This window comes from Canis aureus, chromosome 25 (assembly GCF_053574225.1).
Source record: "Canis aureus isolate CA01 chromosome 25, VMU_Caureus_v.1.0, whole genome shotgun sequence".
In the NCBI taxonomy this organism is placed as follows: domain Eukaryota; kingdom Metazoa; phylum Chordata; class Mammalia; order Carnivora; family Canidae; genus Canis; species Canis aureus.
In genome coordinates, this window is record NC_135635.1 from 40,511,004 (window position 1) to 40,528,312 (window position 17,309).

The 17,309-nt window shown below is 50.8% G+C and overlaps 1 protein-coding gene and 1 long non-coding RNA gene across 3 annotated transcripts in view; one reads left to right on the forward strand and one right to left on the reverse strand.

Moving 5' to 3' along the window:
* The window catches only part of NTF3 (neurotrophin 3), a 71,669-nt gene extending 57,991 nt beyond the window's left edge, over positions 1-13,678 (reverse strand). For both annotated transcript variants that reach the window (XM_077871890.1, XM_077871889.1), the window contains exon 1: positions 13,409-13,678. In XM_077871890.1, the coding sequence (XP_077728016.1) occupies positions 13,409-13,426 (18 nt within the window). In that variant the 5' untranslated portion in view covers positions 13,427-13,678. The remainder of the gene's footprint in view (positions 1-13,408) is intronic.
* Positions 13,679-14,002: 324 nt separating this feature from the next.
* LOC144297682 (uncharacterized) lies at positions 14,003-15,943 on the forward strand. The gene is made up of 4 exons (XR_013364615.1): positions 14,003-14,317; positions 14,469-14,545; positions 14,932-15,000; positions 15,868-15,943. It is a non-coding gene; the product is annotated as an uncharacterized LOC144297682 (long non-coding RNA).
* The last annotated feature ends 1,366 nt before the right edge of the window (positions 15,944-17,309 follow it).

Below are 17,309 nucleotides of genomic sequence, written 5' to 3' on the forward strand. Positions count from 1 at the left end.
TTTACCCCAAAGATACAGATGTAATGAAACGCCGGGACACCTGCACCCCGATGTTTCTAGCAGCAATGTCCACAATAGCCAAACTGTGGAAGGAGCCTCGGTGTCCATCGAAAGATGAATGGATAAAGAAGATGTGGTTTATGTATACAATGGACTATTACTCAGCCATTAGAAATGACAAATACCCACCATTTGCTTCAACGTGGATGGAACTGGAGGGTATTATGCTGAGTGAAGTAAGTCAATCGGAGAAGGACAAACATTATATGTTCTCATTCATTTGGGGAATATAAATAATAGTGAAAGGGAATAGAAGGGAAGGGAGAAGAAATGTGTGGGAAATATCAGAAAGGGAGACAGAACGTAAAGACTGCTAACTCAGGGAAACGAACTAGGGGTGGTAGAAGGGGAGGAGGGCGGGGGGTGGGAGTGATTGGGTGACAGGCACTGGGGGTTATTCTGTATGTTGGTAAATTGAACACCAATTAAAAAAATTTAAAAAAAAGAAAGACTTTTATTTATTTATTCAGGAGAGACACAGAGACAGAGAGAGGCAGAGACAGAGGCAGAGGGAGAAGCAGGCTCCATGCAGGGAGCCCAATGTGGGACTCGATCCCAGGACCCCAGGATCATGACCTGAGCCAAAGGCAGACGCCCAACCACTGAGCCACCCAGGCATCCCGCCATAAGAATAATCTATAGGTGGATCTGATATTCAGGAATCTGAGACCCAGAAACTTTAGCATCTGTTCACATTTCATTTTGTGCCTATGAAAAGGTCTGCAATGCAAGCAGCCCCCTCTGGAGCAAGTCACTGTCACAGCCTCATGTTTTCTGGGGTGCAACTCCAAAAGCCACCTTCTTTTTGATTGTAAACAAAACCAAATTCAGATGGAAATGCACAGAAAAAGAAAACCTGCCAACCACTCTAAACTCTGAGCATTATGAATTCCTACTTTACTTCCTGTTTCCCCACGTCAAAGCCACTCCTATCAGCACACTATCCTCCTTTTTCCTGGGCTGGGATCATGTTTCCTAGCCAGCACTAGTCAGAGTAGCCAAAGACCAAATCAGGCTTGATGTTCCCCCTCTGTATTTCATTCATTTGTTCACTCACTCATTCATTCTTCCACCAATTCAATAGCCATTCTTTCATTGCACAGCTACAAATTAAAAGCCGTCCTCCACATTGCAGCCAGAGTGATCCTTTTCAAAGCCAAAGCCTGACTGTGCCCTCTCTGGGCACAGTAGTGCCCCATCACCCTTGGTAAAGATGGGGGCCCCCTGTTGGCTCTTGCCTACTCCACACCTCTCTGTACACATCATCCCACATTGCTCTGCGCACCACCTACCCGGGGATCTCTCAGTTCTTCTGACTCCTGGTATGCTCACCTTGCAGCCGCTTCCCACCTACTTCCTCACCTGGAACCCTCTTCCCCCTTACCCCCTCCTGCTTTCACAGATGCTTACAAATCACATCACAGGCTGTCAGAAAGTGTCCCCCTCTATTTCCTGGGATTGTTCCTGGGATTGCTTGGAGCTGATGATCTCCCTCCACACCGGCTGCTCTTGGAGGCAAGTTCTTTTCTATCTCTTTTGTAGCCCCCACTTGCTGTTTGTCTTTGGACAAGAGTTTCAGACATCACTGTGCCCCAGGAAAACATGTGAAAAACAACCGGAATCCTTCTCCAAACCCCTAACATTTTTTTCCCATTTCAGTAAAAAAATTGATAGAGCTGTCTCGAATGGCTCTATCCTTGACTGTGCCTCTGTCGAGTGGTCCTTCAAATGACTCAGGAGACTTACAGCAGACAGACAGTAACTTTATACGGCAGCCCCCAAGAGTTCAGATGTAAACACGTATTCCCGATTCATACAAGAGCCAAAAAGTAAAAGGGGAATGTCAGAGGATTAGAGTGACAAGCTGAGGTCTCTGCCAGTAACCCAACCACATCCAACTTGATTTCCTAGATTTGCTAATAGACTACAATCTAAAATATCTTTTTCTCTTTTTCCCCCAACACACACACACACACACACACACACACACACACACACAAACACACACCCAAGGCACAAGAACATGAAATCAACTGAATGTTTCCTTGGTGATCATTTAAATGCTAGGAAAGAGAGAGAAGAGTATGAGGGTGAGTGATGAAAACAACTTCAACCATTTCCTTCCACAACTATCAAAAAGTGGCAGGTAGTTAAAAACAACATCATAATAGCAAAGCCTTGAACTATAGTGTGGGGGAACTCCATGCTTGAGCCATGACCAACGCTAGGGTACCAATGCAGTTTTTTGGGGAGGGGGGTGCTAACTCTGACTCAAGCACCATGCAGATAGATCTTCAGAAGGAAGTTCAGGAGAGAGACGGAGGGGAGGAGTGTGGCAAACACCCAGCGAAGCCACTCATCCACTTGTGTTTGTGTTTGCACATCCCCCAATGTTCCTCTGGGAAATACTGCCTCTCCCACTGTGTGTGGGGCCATCAGGGCAGGCAGGGCCACTTCTTGAGATGCCCACCCCCCGTAAGGACTCTGGCACTATTGCTTCCTGACAGGCCGGACAGCAGGAGCCACCTCCCTCTGCATGCAGGTGTGGCATGTAATGCAGGGTCAAGAAAGGGATAGCCCTCAGGCAGCAAGACCACCAGCCCCAGGTCCCAAGGCAGCCCTGGAGGTCCCAACTCTCAGCTCAGAGCCTGTGCCATGACACCAGACAGGTCCCTCGGGAAGCTCCCACTGATCCCTAGAGCTGCAAGCAGACCTGGACGTGCTACTCCACATGTCTTTCTAACCATTCCAGCCTACAAGGACTCCTCCTTCCTCCAAACTCTCAGATCCCCTTGCTCCCTGCCACTGTGTGCCACTTACCAATATATCTTGCCCCCCCTCACCACCCCCACAGGTCTATTTGCTTGCATTCTGTCCCAGACTCCCACACAGACTGCAAGGTTCTTGAAAGCAGGGCCCTGCCTTTCACCCCTTGCGGTTCCCCTGTGGTGCCTACCATGGTGGCTAAGAAGAATCAGGTTAAGACAGGAGGCCCTCTTCAAGTTACACTTTTGTTTAGTGTCTAGGAAAAATGTCTAAGAGATGTGTTATGTTGTTTTTTTTTTAAAGACCCCTTATAAATTCCAAAGAAATTATTAACAAGGATCTGCTGCCTATTCTAGTTCTCCTAGTATCTGGACCAATTAAAAACAGGATGTGGAAGAAAAAAAAGTACTGAGGAGCTCACTGAGCAAGAGGGACTCGCAGGACAGAAGTGGACAGTAGATGGCAGTCTGTCCCTGTGTCAACAGTGGCCACAGAGGCAGTAACTACACAGAGAGGCTACAGGAGAAGCAGTGAGCTTTAGGCAGATGCACCCCTGTCCACGCAAACTGAAGCCAGAGCAAGGATACTGCTGAAAAGCACACCTGTGAGTACACACACTTACACATCTACCAAGCCCCAACACCTGTATGACACACACCTTCCCCAAACTCTCCCCATGACTGACCAAGGCACGCATCCCAATGGGCTCTGAGCATCCACCGCCAGAGCCTGGGCTGAGCAGCGGGGAACTAGGCCACCAGAAAGCCACTGCCCTGCAGAAGGGAAAAAGCTCCTGACCCAGACGATTCCTAATCATTGTTCACACTAAAAAAAAAAAACACACTCCAATCAGGGGCCTGCACTTGACCTTCCAATGCTCAGACTGCTCCTCCCTGGAACACAACGATGCCCCCCGCCCCCCCCCCCCCCCCCCCCGTGTCCCTCACCTGCTCCTGTATCCTCAAGGTCAGGGGCACACCATTCACCTGCATCTTCTCCAACATCTAGCACATGGCCCGATACCAACCAGCAACCAACACAATGTTTAGTGAATAACCTTTACGCACGTATTTTCCAAGAGTCTGGAGATGGATTGCCCTAATTCATATGCAATGACACCCAACTCACCTGTGACCAAAAGCCCAAATTTGCAGAAGAGCTTGGCAGACTAAGACATGGGGTGGGGAGTCTCTGAGGGGAGCAGGAACAGCCTTTCCCAGTGAGCAGGAAGGCAATGAGCCTCATGGCCTTAGCCTTGGGACAGGCCAGAAAGAGACACACAGAACACATCTCTGGACCCTCGGCAGGAAATGTCCCCTCTCTGAGCCTGGCTCTGAGTGCTCCAAGGTCTGGCTTCATAGATGACCTGTCATGCACTCATTCCCCAACACATTTCTGCAGCAGACCTGCTCAAGGTGTTGGGGGACACAAAGATGAAAAGTCCAGATCCTTTCTTTACAGAGCTCACATTGTAGTGAAAGGTAGGAATGCAAATAAAACTCAGGCTGCTAAGTGCTATAACACAAGAAAGCTAGGGAGGGAGTCACGGGCTCTGGGGGTGGGGGAATGCAGGGAGGCTTCCCAGAGAAGATAGGTAAAGCAGAGATGTGAAGGATGGCTTCCACATTCTTGGTGAGGAAGGAGGGGAGGGCATCCCAAAGACAGAACGTATACTCCAGGGCCATCTCAGATTCAAGAACAGATGTATGTTTCCGCCACTTGTGACATCTTGTAATCAGAGGACATTTCCCTTTACATTTAAGCCACATCCCCTTATGGATCCAGTCATCCAGGTTCTCTACTTATCCTTGATTCCTACAATAAAGGATGAGACAGGAAAGACTTTAGGGATCAGCAAAGCTAGTAGACCTCAAGTCTCTCACTTAGCACACGAGCAAAGTGGAAACCTGGTGTGACTCAGGGATCCCCGAAAATTGCAGTTAGTCTCTGAGTTAAGGGTGGAGTATGGTCTTGCTCAGAGCTCAGGAGCCTTCTGATTTAGCTTACTGAATTCTGCTACCCACAGACAATTTTCTCCCATATAAACCTCTCTCTATGCTCCCAAGTTCTAATCCAAGATCTGCCACAAATCTGGCAAGCTTGCTTCTTCAGCACTTTATAAACATACACTCATCCATATGTTCAATAACTTATCTGGCATCACATAACTTAATTTCCTCCTCCACCCCCTCCACGTTTCTGCACATAAGTCCTGCAGGCCAGCAGGGATACCTGGAAATCCCAGGCTTGGGCCGCAGTGAGGTTCAGGGAGCAGCAGAATCAGAGTATGTGAGCTGCCACGACTGGCAGGGTCCTTCCCCCTTCTAGCGAATACAGTTCACTTCTTTTCCACAAGGGGACACAGAGACCCAAGGAAGGGGAGTGATTTGCTCAAGGTCACGCAGCCAGTTTGATTTCTTTGCCAGGAGAGATGGGGCAAGCCTTTGGAGGTGGTAGCGAGGTGTCAGGAGAGCTGGGCTCCTTTTCAACTGTGGGACACACTTGTTGGCAATCAGGTGATTCCCAGGGCTGCATTTTCCTCCAGAATCCAGGGGAGGCAAGGTACATGCCCTATGTACCACCAGAAGCAGGTCTGCTAGACACAGCATGGAAATAATGCCACACTACAAACTTGATACATATTCCCTGAGGGATAATTTAGAGCCAGAGTGGGGGGGATATTTTTTAATTCTAGGGTCTGAGACCTAGAAACAGAAGGAAGGGGGCAGTACATCGCCAGGACCTGGCTGTCATAGATAGGTAATAATGAAAAGGCTGTGTCCTCTTATACAGAAAAAAAAGCATCACCCTCCATGTGAAAAGTCATTTTAAATAAAATAGACACATATTTTTAAGTACCTACAATCTCACAGGCTCTAGGTTAGTGTTCTACAGATGTCTGCACCCTGCAAATACCTTTCGGCAACAAAACAGTCATTCTCATGAATTGTCTTGAAGATGTAGTGAGAGGGATGCTGTGGAAATCAGCAGAAGGAGAAGAAAGAATAAGAGCCTCCAGTCAGGGCCCTCAGAGATGGCAGCAGGCACCCCAAGCACCCCTCTGGTTCCCCTACTTCTGGTACTGCTCAGGGAGGGGCACGCGGCAGGCAAGGGCCAGGGCTGGAGGGCTTCCACTGCTCTGTGCCAAACACAGCCTGGGGGGCCCAGTCCTTAGCAGCAACCCCTACCCCGACCTTTCAGCACAAAATCGACATCCACTCTGGCCCCAGCGTACACGGAGGGAGTTCCTGAGCCTATCAGGGAAAGTCATCTTCCAAATTCTGAGGGGCCCTCGTGTTCTCCATGCAGATTCTCTTTTACTTTGATTCTGTGCAACCCTCATCCCAGGACTCAAGAATGCTGGGACCTACCACCTCTTGTGGGCGTGTGGATCAAAACCAGATGTCCAGTTCTGATCTTATAGTTTACAAGGAGGCAATTGTGGCTTAAATCAATACCCCCATTCTGGAAGGGTAGATTCCCTTGTCAACAGAACGGGAAGTGAAGGGGGAGGGCCGAATGGGAGACAGATCTGACACATGCTTGCCAGCAGGTGGCTAAAAAGCCTCAACATTTGTCTTGAGTGTGAAAATGTACCTTCCAGTGGAGCAGGTTACCCTGTGGGGTGACAAGCTTTGCCGAGGCCTACCAATCTCTCATCTGGATGACATCACAGAATGCAGAAAACATAATCTGACTGGTAGATGATCGACTTGGGTTGGCCATAGGCTTCAGGATAGAAAGCCAGCAGCACATCAACATCTAATTGTGTACCTTATACATATCCTTCAACCTCATGTAACCTCAGCCTTCCCATCTGGAAATGAGATTAACCTGGCCATTGAGACAATGCCATGCAATATTTGTAATAATGCCTGGTACCTGGTAAGTACTCATATAGTAACTATCATCATCATCAATCATCATCATTCATCTTAAAGGTAGGTACTTGTCTTAGTCAGCAACACAACATTGACACTAAGAAGAACTCATGTAGAAGCTTGATGATTAGGCCTGATGCTAAACCCAACCTCTCTCAACTCTGTACATACAGTACCGGGTAAGCCAACTTCACGAGCATTCTTAGCCAAAACATAACAGGATGGCAAATTCTTTGCATGCCTTTCTGCCTTTGGCTAAGCCATTCCCCAAAGATAAAAAGCAGGAGTTCAAGATGCACTCTTAGCAAGGCGTGGACTGTAGAGGAGGATGGGGCCACTGTAGAAGCTTAGGATGCTGGAATTGGAATGGGACTTTGAGATCTTCTAAATCAAGTTCCTCATTTACAGATGGGTAAATCGAGGCCTGAAGAGAACGCTGAGGGTCACATAACAATATCTGGTTAGTGACAGAGCTCAGTAACAAGTGTGATTCCCCACCTCTAGGTCAGGAGGCTTTCTGCTGCTGGGTGCTGCATGACATCACCTTATTGGCCCGAGATCTTTTGAGATCAGTAAGCTACCATTTACTCCTACAGCTCTGGCCTTGAATGAACAGGAACCCTAAGATTTTAAAAAATCCCTGACTGAATGAATCCATAAAAGATCTGGGTCTTTTCTAAAAATGCTATTAAAAAGTGAGCAATCACAACAGACCACACCAAATTTCACTCCAAAATCTGTTTTTCTCTAGCTAAACTGCACTTAAACTCAGAAGTCTGTCCTGTCAGGATGTCAAGAGCCACAGACAGCCTCTGGAATTTCCCAACTAAGACTGCTTGAGAAGGATCATGGCATAGATGAGGCTATGAAACAGCCAATGCATTCTAATTACTCAGGGCTGCATGCACTCTCCAGCCTGTTGGCATTTTTCGGTAGAATGAAAGGCTGAGTTACAGAAAACTACAAATGCTTTAAAGATCTTGGGCCATATACATATGCTTTCACAGTTTCTAAAGTGAGTTCTCTGTAAGATTTACCTTTGCCCAGCCTCGATCTTAATAGAAATATGTCCAGGCAAGAGCAAGGTACCATCTATACTGACCTCATACTTCTTAAAAGTTCACCCATCCTCCATCCTTATATACAAATAATCTGCTACCAACTTTTCCCACAAGCTGGCCCTTCTGCAAGAAGCAATATAATGATCATCTCATCTGTGCCAGACAGCCATATACCTTCCACCTCTGACACAAGCTCTGCAAACGGCACCTGCCCACCCAGGGCCACTCCTGAGCTTCTGTATTCCCGAGCACACAGACACATATCCCATGCTCTTCTCTCACTCTGCACACGTCTATGCACAAAGTACATCCACAGCCCTTAGCAGCACCACACAGGGCTTATGCCTGTCTCCAGTAGAAGATTTGGTCCCACTCCAATGGACTCAATTTTAAATAAAACTAAATCTAAAACCCTAGCAACGGTCATTAGTTCAACATCTCCACCGCCAGAAACTGCCTGCCTCATTAAAGAGTAAAACAGCAGCTGGTGAGGTCTCCAGGCAGGGTGGTGGGTTTTAAAGATCTTCTGTGTCGGCCTAACTCTCCTCTCGCACTTCAGCCAACTCGAGGATTTACATTCCCTCCAGTTGGGGCCAGAGAACTGTAACTGATCAGGAAAAGGTCTGGAGAAGCCCAGAGCAGAAGCTGCTGCTTCATGAGCCGTCTTGAACGGAGGGGAAGTGGAGAGGCCTGAACATCTGATCCATCTGGGAGTGGAATTGCAGGGATGGGAAATGTTATGTAATTAAACTCTGCTGGCCTGTCCCGCCTGGGGAATGTGAGACCCATCAGCAGTGACCTCTTCCAATCAACTTAATTGGCCCCATCTCGCCAAGAAAAGCAACAGAATTGGTTTAGTGCCTCATGGAAATAGCTTAGCTCCTGACTATTTATGGCCACTGAACTCAAGGATGGGAGCCTGACTCCGAGCCAGGAGTTGACAGCGTGTGCTGACTTCTGGGAGGACTTGGAGGCTTCAGTGGATTTCCTTGCCTCTCCCGGCCTCCATTTCTGTCTCTGGGGGAAGGCGCTGTAACATTGTGCTGCACTGGGCACAAGGCATTTCACAAACCCCAAGCCTCTACTGGGCAGGCTCTTGCCTCGAAGGACCCATAGTCTAGAGAGAAATAGACCTTCATCACCACCTGCGATGGCTGGACATTGGTCCTCTTTTATTCAAATATGCCAAGGACCATTCCTATCTCCTCTGTTTCCAAAGTCATAGTCGTTTTAGAGTCATGACCTACACAGCTCATGCTAAGGAACAGGAGAATGTCTCTGATAATTAAGAACATTGATTTTGGGGCCACCTTTCTTCAGAATAGTTCAAGGACCTTTAATGAGCACAGATTCCCATCAACTGCAATCTAGGTTAGCTTGCCTTTGTTTAGTGGGTGAGTAAACTGAGGCAGTTATAGAAAGTTCTATGCACACTACATGAGCAGTACACATGCAGTGGTTATTAAGACTGTTTTACCAACTTGGGAAGGGGTAGAGATCCCATTTTTACTATGGTTCACAGACATGCCACTGCCTGTATTCAATGAGACTTCATCTCTGAGTGAACCTTTGTATTCCTAGGCACATGGAGCTTTGGGGAAAAAGAAGAAAGAGCTTTTCTCCTCCTAGAGTCATTACTGAGATTTGGACACTCTCTCAAAGTCACACTGCTCCAAAGGGGCACAACTGAACTACAATCAAGGCATTCCTGCCATCTTCAGGAATATTTGCACGGGATCTTCTGACCAAGAATGGTCAAAGCCTTTATCAACTTTCTAAGGATGAATTTAACCTAAAAATAAGGTAGAACCTCAAAATGACACAGCTCGATGTCATGAATTTTAAAATGTCAGGAGTCAAAGTCTCCCCAGTTATACGCCCTCACATCACTAGAACCCAATAAACGAGGTTCCCTATCACTTGGTCCAGGTGAGCAGGTATGTGCAGCCTAAAGCATACCTTCCTCTTCCTGCTCTGATGCAGTTACCACACTAGCTGTCTTAAGGTACGAATGCCACCAATTTCACATTTCCCTCACTCCCCAAATGCTTCCAGAAGCCTATAGCTCTTCTTTTATGTATACCCTTTTGACTTAAAATATACATCTGAGCATCCAAGACAAAGTTCATCTTTCCTCAGGCACACAGAAGTCCTGCAAAAACATATGCCCTACCCCCTCATGAGGGCCAGAACTTATATGCCTCTATCCTCTGGCTAGCTTTCTCTCAATCACTTAACCTTGGCCTCACACATGGACACATGCACATGCACATACATGCACACCAGGTTAGCTGTATGCTCATAGTCCAGAAAACATCAAAGATTACCAATCGCTCCCATCCCTCATCTTCCCTGATCACAGCTTCTCCATCACCAGCTCCATGTATTAAGTCTCATTCGTGCTAGTGAGTAAGTCCTGCACATTCCCAGAAACTGAATCCTCCAATGTGTCAGGACCTGCACTCTGACCTGAATTGCAGCACCCGCCCCAAATCGCCAGCCTACACCCCCTACAGGAAACAGTAACACCCTTCAGCTGGCTCCCCAATACACAAAACCATACATCATCCCTATCTTTATGCCCCTTTTCCACAACACAGATACATTTCAAGTCAGCTTCCCTTTGGCCCCTAAGATCCATAAACATCTCTAGAAACGGAATTATAATTCTTAAAGAAACCTCAACTAGCACTGAGCTCTCTTCATTTCTCTTGGCAAAACTGCAGCAGTCAGCTGAGTCTGAGGAGGATTTTTTTCCAGGGCACTGTGCTATGCCCCAGGACCCAGCAACGTGCTCAGCATCCAGCAGGCATTCCATAAATGTTAATTAATAATCAATATAAATTGGTAACAATGAATCCCTCTATTAAATGAGAAACCTATCATCCAACATAATACAACACGCGTCTCTGCCATCAAGCATGCTAAATAGTTTCCCCCACTCACTCCAATCTTATGGAGACATCCTCCCTGATCCTCACCTAATGCCAACACACAGGACTTTCCTCCTTAAATGTACACCCCTCATTCTAAGCCTTCTCCAATTACTTCCTCTCTGGGGAGGGTAGGTAAGAGGAGAAGGCAAAAACCAACCCAGCATCCTTGTCTGCAAATGCCTTGTTTCTCCACAATGAGTGTCTGAGCCCATACTTTCCTATCCCCGGCATATCCCAATGCCATTCCAGCCAAATTTCCCCACGCACTCATAAAATTCACACTCTGCCCTGCAAAGAGAATCACCCCCCCCCCATCCCTTTGGTAATCCTCAGGAGCCCAACCTTCCAGACAGTCCACCTTTCACTCCTACCCACAGCCACCCTCCCCCGCCACACCCACTCCATGTGTCTGTGCAGGCATGCACAAGCCATCTGTCTTCAACACACTGTACCTCTCCTCCTGCTCTGACACCCTTCACGGGCACAGATTTCTCATTAGCTACACCTATGTTCCCACATGCTCTCATCTCCTGCCAGTCACACGTATGCCCATCCAACAGACGCCTCAGAAACACACACCTCCACTGCACATAGAGGAAGGTGGAGTTCTGGCTCTCTCTGGCCATCTGCAATACACACCCCGGTGCAGAGACTCTCCAGAAACCTCCTTCCCTGACCACACAGAGCACCCAAGGGCCCCAGATCTCCCTCCATAGGAAACCAGACCCCAGTCACACAGAACCCAATCCTCCACTACCAGCTGCAATCCAGTCCCCAAGAACGCAAAATCTCACACACTCCTTGCTGCAGGCCTGCAGACTTGCTATTTTCTTCCAACACTGGTCACAGAGCTTGCTTTCTTTTCATCGCCCCCCAACTCCCAACACCATGCCCCAGTCTAAGTGTATGAGCTCTCCAAGGCAGAGGCGGTTGGATGTTGTCCTCTCAGTTCTACCTCTCAACTCTCCTTGTGCAACAGGTCAGGAAGGAATTGGGGGCTGGAGGGGGGAGGCCAGCTGAATATGCTGGAGAATTTCTGAGTGCAGGGAACACAGAGCAGATTGCAAAGTGCCCTCTGTTACAACTTTCTGCCCTCCTGATGTTTAGGACAGAGGGCTTAGATATTTTTCTTGCTCTAAGCTCTGGAGGCTGGGAGGGGGAATCTCTTTATGAAAAAGCAAGTTGTCCAGCATATTCTCTCATCGGTGAATTTGAAACATGAGGCTCCAGGAGTGACACCCACCTCCGTTTGGGCCACCCCTCCAACTCCCGCCCCCAGCTCCTCGCACACATAAACAAGTCCCGCTGGGCGAGCGAGCGCGGTGTCCCAGCTCTCCAGCGCGGAGCCCTGCGCTCCGGTGGCGCCTCCGCTCTGACTCTAAACCTGCCACCCACCGCCAGAGGTCGAAAGGAGGCGGTCTAGTTCAGCGTTTTCCTCCACCTGGAGCGCCCCCAGACTCGGGGAAGTGGGGAGCGGTCCCTTAACAGTTGGCAGCTCCAACCCGGTTCCGTACGAGGGTCTCAGTTCCGTGCCTTGGCAGCGCAGCTGAGCAACGCAGCAGCCAAACTCCCCCCCAAGCGGCAGCAGCAGCACCTCGCCGCGCACCCAATTGCCCCCGAAAGCAACAAGCAGAGTCCCCTCTCCGACCCTCACCCCTCCTTTCCCCGAACCTTCAATTCCCAAGAGTCCCAGGTTTCATTTGGAGTGTGAGCAGCGCTCTGGGCAGTGCGGTAATTTGGCCCACTGGGGGTCCTTTGGACGCCCACCTAGCTCTGCCGGTCCCCAGTCTCCCGGCCTCCCCACACCTCCGACCCGAATTCCTAGAGCTGGCCTGGAGAAAACGCAAGGAATTCCCCGGGGACGGCCGGTCGGCGAGCCCGTCGCTCCCCCGCGGGGTCCCAGATGCGCGGGCTGCGCGCGGAGCTCCAACATCTGCGCAGAGACCCCGGCGGGGCTGCGGCGGGGTGGGCGCTGGCCATCGCGGCCCCGGGCGCGTGGCAGTGGCCGGGAAAAGCCTTCGGGAGAGGCAGGGTGCTCCGCGACAGGTACGCCGCCGCGCCCGGCGAGTTGCGACCTCCCAGTTTGGGAGCTCCGAGTCCCCTCCCCCAGCCCTCTCCCGGGCCCGGGGCTGGGGAGGCGTGCGGGGAACCCAGCGCTGCGGGGAGCGGGGCGCCGGGCGCGTGCCGGGGACCCGCGGCCGCACGCTCGCCTGTTCCCCGCGCGGGATCTGCCGGCCACCCCCTTTTGTTACAGGATGCGCGGGGAGCTCTCTCCTGCAGGAGCAGGCGGGTGTGTTGGTTGGGGGTTGGGGGGCGGTTCTGCTGAGTCCCTCTGCCCTTCCGTCGTCCCTATTTCCCCTCGCCTCCGCCCCCATTTCCAATCCAGGTCCCTTAAACCTGATCACTTTCCCAGATTCTGGGCGGTTTCTCTGGCAGCCTGGGGACGGGAGTAGAGGTGGGGAGGAGTGTCCGTGTGCGTGTGTGTCTGTGGTGAGGAGGGGGTGGCCGCGGTTGCGCCTCGGCCCGGGCAGATCCCAGCGCAAACTTCGCGGGAGGCACGAGCCCGGGAAAGTGAGCGAGCGCCGAGCGATGGGGGTGGGGGCGGAGCGCAGAGTTGGGGACCCCCGCGCCGGTGCACCGGCGAACCCCCCCACTCAGGCCCTCACCTCCGAACCTGCCACCCAACGCGCCCGCCTCCCCTTACCGTGGCAGAAGTAACCATGGCATCCGTGTGACTGTTTCCAGGGACGTCGACATGAAGAGAAAGGTGGACACGACCTCGGTCATTCAAAGTCCCCCCCACCCCGCCGCCGCCACTACCCAGCAGGGGGGGAAAAGGGGAAGAAGAAAAAGAAAGAAAGGAAAGGAAGGGAAGGGAAGGAAGGGAAGAAAGTAGTTGCGCCGGGCTCTCTGGCGGGGCCGCGCGCGGAGCTGCTCGGTAGGGAGAGGAGCCTTCAACTCTGAGTCCCGTGAACATAATCTGCGCGGTTATAACCAGCCAACCCGGCCAGATGGCTCCGCGCTCAGCGCCTTAACCCCTTCGGCGCCGACGCCCGCCCCCGCGCCCCGCCGCCGCGCGCCTCGCCCGCTGGCGCCCCTGCGCCCCTGCGCCTTGGGGCTGGGGGCGGGCAGTGGGGCGACAGGGTCGTTTCTTCTAGCCTGTCCTAAAGAAAACCACCAAAAACTTCCGAATTAATAGTATGCTGCAGGATCCCTCCTTTTAGAGATCCAGGAAAAAACGAAATATCCAACTTTTCACTACATTTTACATGTTCATGTCTGCAGCCTGTCTTGTTTGTTCCGTTTCTTTAAAAATTTCTTTTTGATCTTCTTTTTCCTTCCTTTTTATTTAAGATTTTCCTTTCTAGGCAGAAGGGCCTTTCCTGCCCCTTCCCCCTGGCGGCTTGGGTCTAATGTGCAAACTCCTCCTCCAAACCTTAGACCCTTCCAGCTCTAGATCTCTCCCCACCTCCTATCAAGCCCACCCGTCACTCCTTCCCCCACCCCACAGCACGAACACGCCCAAGGACAGTCGCTCCCCAGCGAACTCGCTGCACTCAGGGACCAGTCCCCAGGACGCTGTGCAGGCGGTCAAGGACAGCGAGTCAGAGAGGTAGGGGACGGGGCTCAGGGGACCCAAGGACGGGGTGGCCGTGTGTGTGTTTGCGGGAGCGTGAACGCGAACGTGGAAGGGCGAGGGGGATGGATGGGAGACTCCCATTTGACCCAGACTCCTACTTCTAAGCCCCTTCCTTCCAAACTAGGATGGGGCCCTGCAGCTGAGCACCCGTCCAGCACCCACCAGTCTGCACGCAGGAGGCAGCGCGGGGAAGCAGAAAAGGCAAGCCACAAACAAGCCTCCAAGGAGCCCTCCGAAAGTAGTGACGCTCACTCCCCCACCAGCAGATTATTCGAGGAAGGGATGGGCGGGAGGGGGGCAAAATCTCTTATTTCGCGATAATTTTAGCTGCCCATTAGACCCCACTTGTTCTGAGATCGTTCTCTCTAAATTTACCGAGTTAAGTCATCTTTCTTTCGTCCGTTTGCCTTCGAGAGAAGTGAGGGGTTGGGGGGTGGGAATGTCGCTTAGGGGTCAATGAAAAATCCAGAGCTTCTGAGTTTAGTTTTGCGCTTCTGAGCCCCTGCTGCCCAGTTCTCTGGGCAGTGGCTTGGCCCACTCCATCTCTGAGCACCCCCCTCCCCCCCCCCCCCACTTCCTTCCTGCAGCCTCTGCCATCCCTCGGCCACTTCTCTTGCCAGGACCTTTTGACTCGCGCGATTGGGGGAGGGGAGCAAGTAAGTATCCCTTCTGGTCCCTGCCCTGCCAGTCCAGGTGTCTAAGAAGCAACCCACTCTATGTTTCAGCCAGGGTCCAGGTTCAAAAAAAATCCAAATTCCTTTTATTTGTTTGAGAATTTGGTCCAACACGGAGAAGCATCGGCACTGCGCCTACCAGATGAGGCCCAAGCAGCTGCAGAGAGAGGCTGCGGGTCCGAGCGTAGGTAGGAAGGGATGAGGAGTCGGGGGGCTGCGTACTAGATAGATCGTCCCTGCCTCATCATTATCCTGGCAGATGGAGGCTGCTACATCGGAAACGGCCAGAAGCGCCCACTGAGGCCCAGCGGCGGCGCTCCCGCGGTCCCTGGGAAGACTGGGGTCCTCCTTCAGTGCCTCCCTGGTCCCTAAATGTCGAGGTCCTTCTCCGGACCACGTGAACCTGCCGAGGGGTTCCCTCCACTCGGCTCACAGCACCGGGAAGGTCTGGATTGGGCGTGATCTGCTGGGTCCTGGTTTTCTCCCTCTGCTCTGGCCCCCCCACTCCCTGCCCTCCCCCACTTCCCGCACTTCACCCCCACCTCCGCTGTCAAACGAGAGATTCAGGCCCAGTTTCAGCTCCACTGGTCAAGTTCTAGGCGCTCTTTTTTGGAGCTCCGGGTCCTCCGGTAACCCGAGGGTTGCAGGGAAAGAGGTGGTTGGCTCCTGCTGCAGTGAGGAACGGGTTAAAAACATGTGCGGGCTGATCCGCTTGCAGCTCCCCCGGTCACTGGCAGTCTGGCGGGAGGAGGAGAAGGAGGGGGGCAAACTTAAATTTGAAAAATCAGAAGGAAAAAAAAAAAAAGAAGGAAAGGCAGCAGTGAGTTTAAGACCCGATTTGTTCCGCAGATGCCGTGCACGGACTGGCCGCCACAGTTTGCCAGGACCTAGGCCATCACAGGAAGAGTTTGTATTGTTTTCCACCGGGGGTGAGGGGGTGGGGGGCTGTCCTGCGCTGGTGGGTCCGTCTTTGCGTGCAATCAACACGCCTTGTAATATGAGAGGTGACACCTTAATCTTGCCAAATATGTATGGTGCCTTGGGGGTGGGGGGTGGGGAGGGAGAGGCTGAGGAAAGGAGAGAGGAAGAGAGCAAGAGAACCAGACAGAAACAGAGGGTAAAAGATGCATTTTCCTCACTTTTTTCCAAATGGAGAGTTCCTGGTCCTTCCTTTTGTGAAAGACCTTTTTTTCAGACAATTTCTCCCTGGAGCAGGCAAGCTGCCTTTTCCTTCAGTTTTCCTTTCTGCTTCAGAGCTAAAGATTCTCCTCTCCTGCCTCAAAAATACTAGGGACTAATGCCCCAGGTCTCTCTATTGACTTTTAAGAGAAGCAATGTGATAAAAGAAGGCGGCCAGAAAAAGGAATAGAAAGCATGTATGTTTTTTTAAAGAGTAAAAGATTATTGTATATCATCATGTAATTAATTTTGGAACTGCAGAACGTTTGGACTTCTAAGCAAATCCGTCTTTCTAAATAGAAAAAGATCTTACTGGTGTAGATAGCTCAAGCAAAGAACAGAACTAGGAAGTAAGCCAATGAGTTCATGCCCCATAGACAGAGCTGGGTGTGCAAGTCCATCCAAGACAAGGTCTCTCCTGATGAGTCAGGTAATCTCCTTTCTCCATGCTGATTCCTTGGTCATGGCCTTGCATCTGTTGACTGTATTTTTAGGCTACTAAACTTTCTTTTTCTCCCTGCCCGGTCTGAATGTAAGGCCCTGACTCCTGAAAGTTGTTTGTGAGGGCAGGAACTAGATCCAGTGATTGAAAGCACCCTTTCAAAATCTCTCCTAAAGCAAATTTCTAGAGCGTGCCTTTTGCCCACCCTTATCTTTTGCAATAGCACCACTCTGTGGTTGAAACACTGAATAGAAACAAAATGGAAATGGAGTGAATTATGCCTTTACCTTATGAAAAACAGTATTGATCTACTGGATGTTTCAGTTAAATGGGCTCTGTGTTGGGGGGTGGGGGTGCTGCTGCTCCGCATGTGGCAAAGGAGGGGAATCTGTGCAGTAGCTGTGTGTGATTAATTCATTATGACATGGTGACCCAAGAAATGAGAGAATTGGGCTCGGTGGCCTCCAAGGACCCTTTCCTCCACGACCACACGTGGCCAAGGTTCTTTTCCCCAGCACCATAGAGCTCGCCTTGAATGTATGGCCTCTTCCATTGTGGCTATTTCCCCCCTCTGCCTTAGATTGCTAAGCTATCCTCCTCACCTTAGCTGATCCTAAAGTGTTTGCAAGTTGCCTCTTCTGCTGCTGGAGGGCACTGTGGAGAGGTTTGC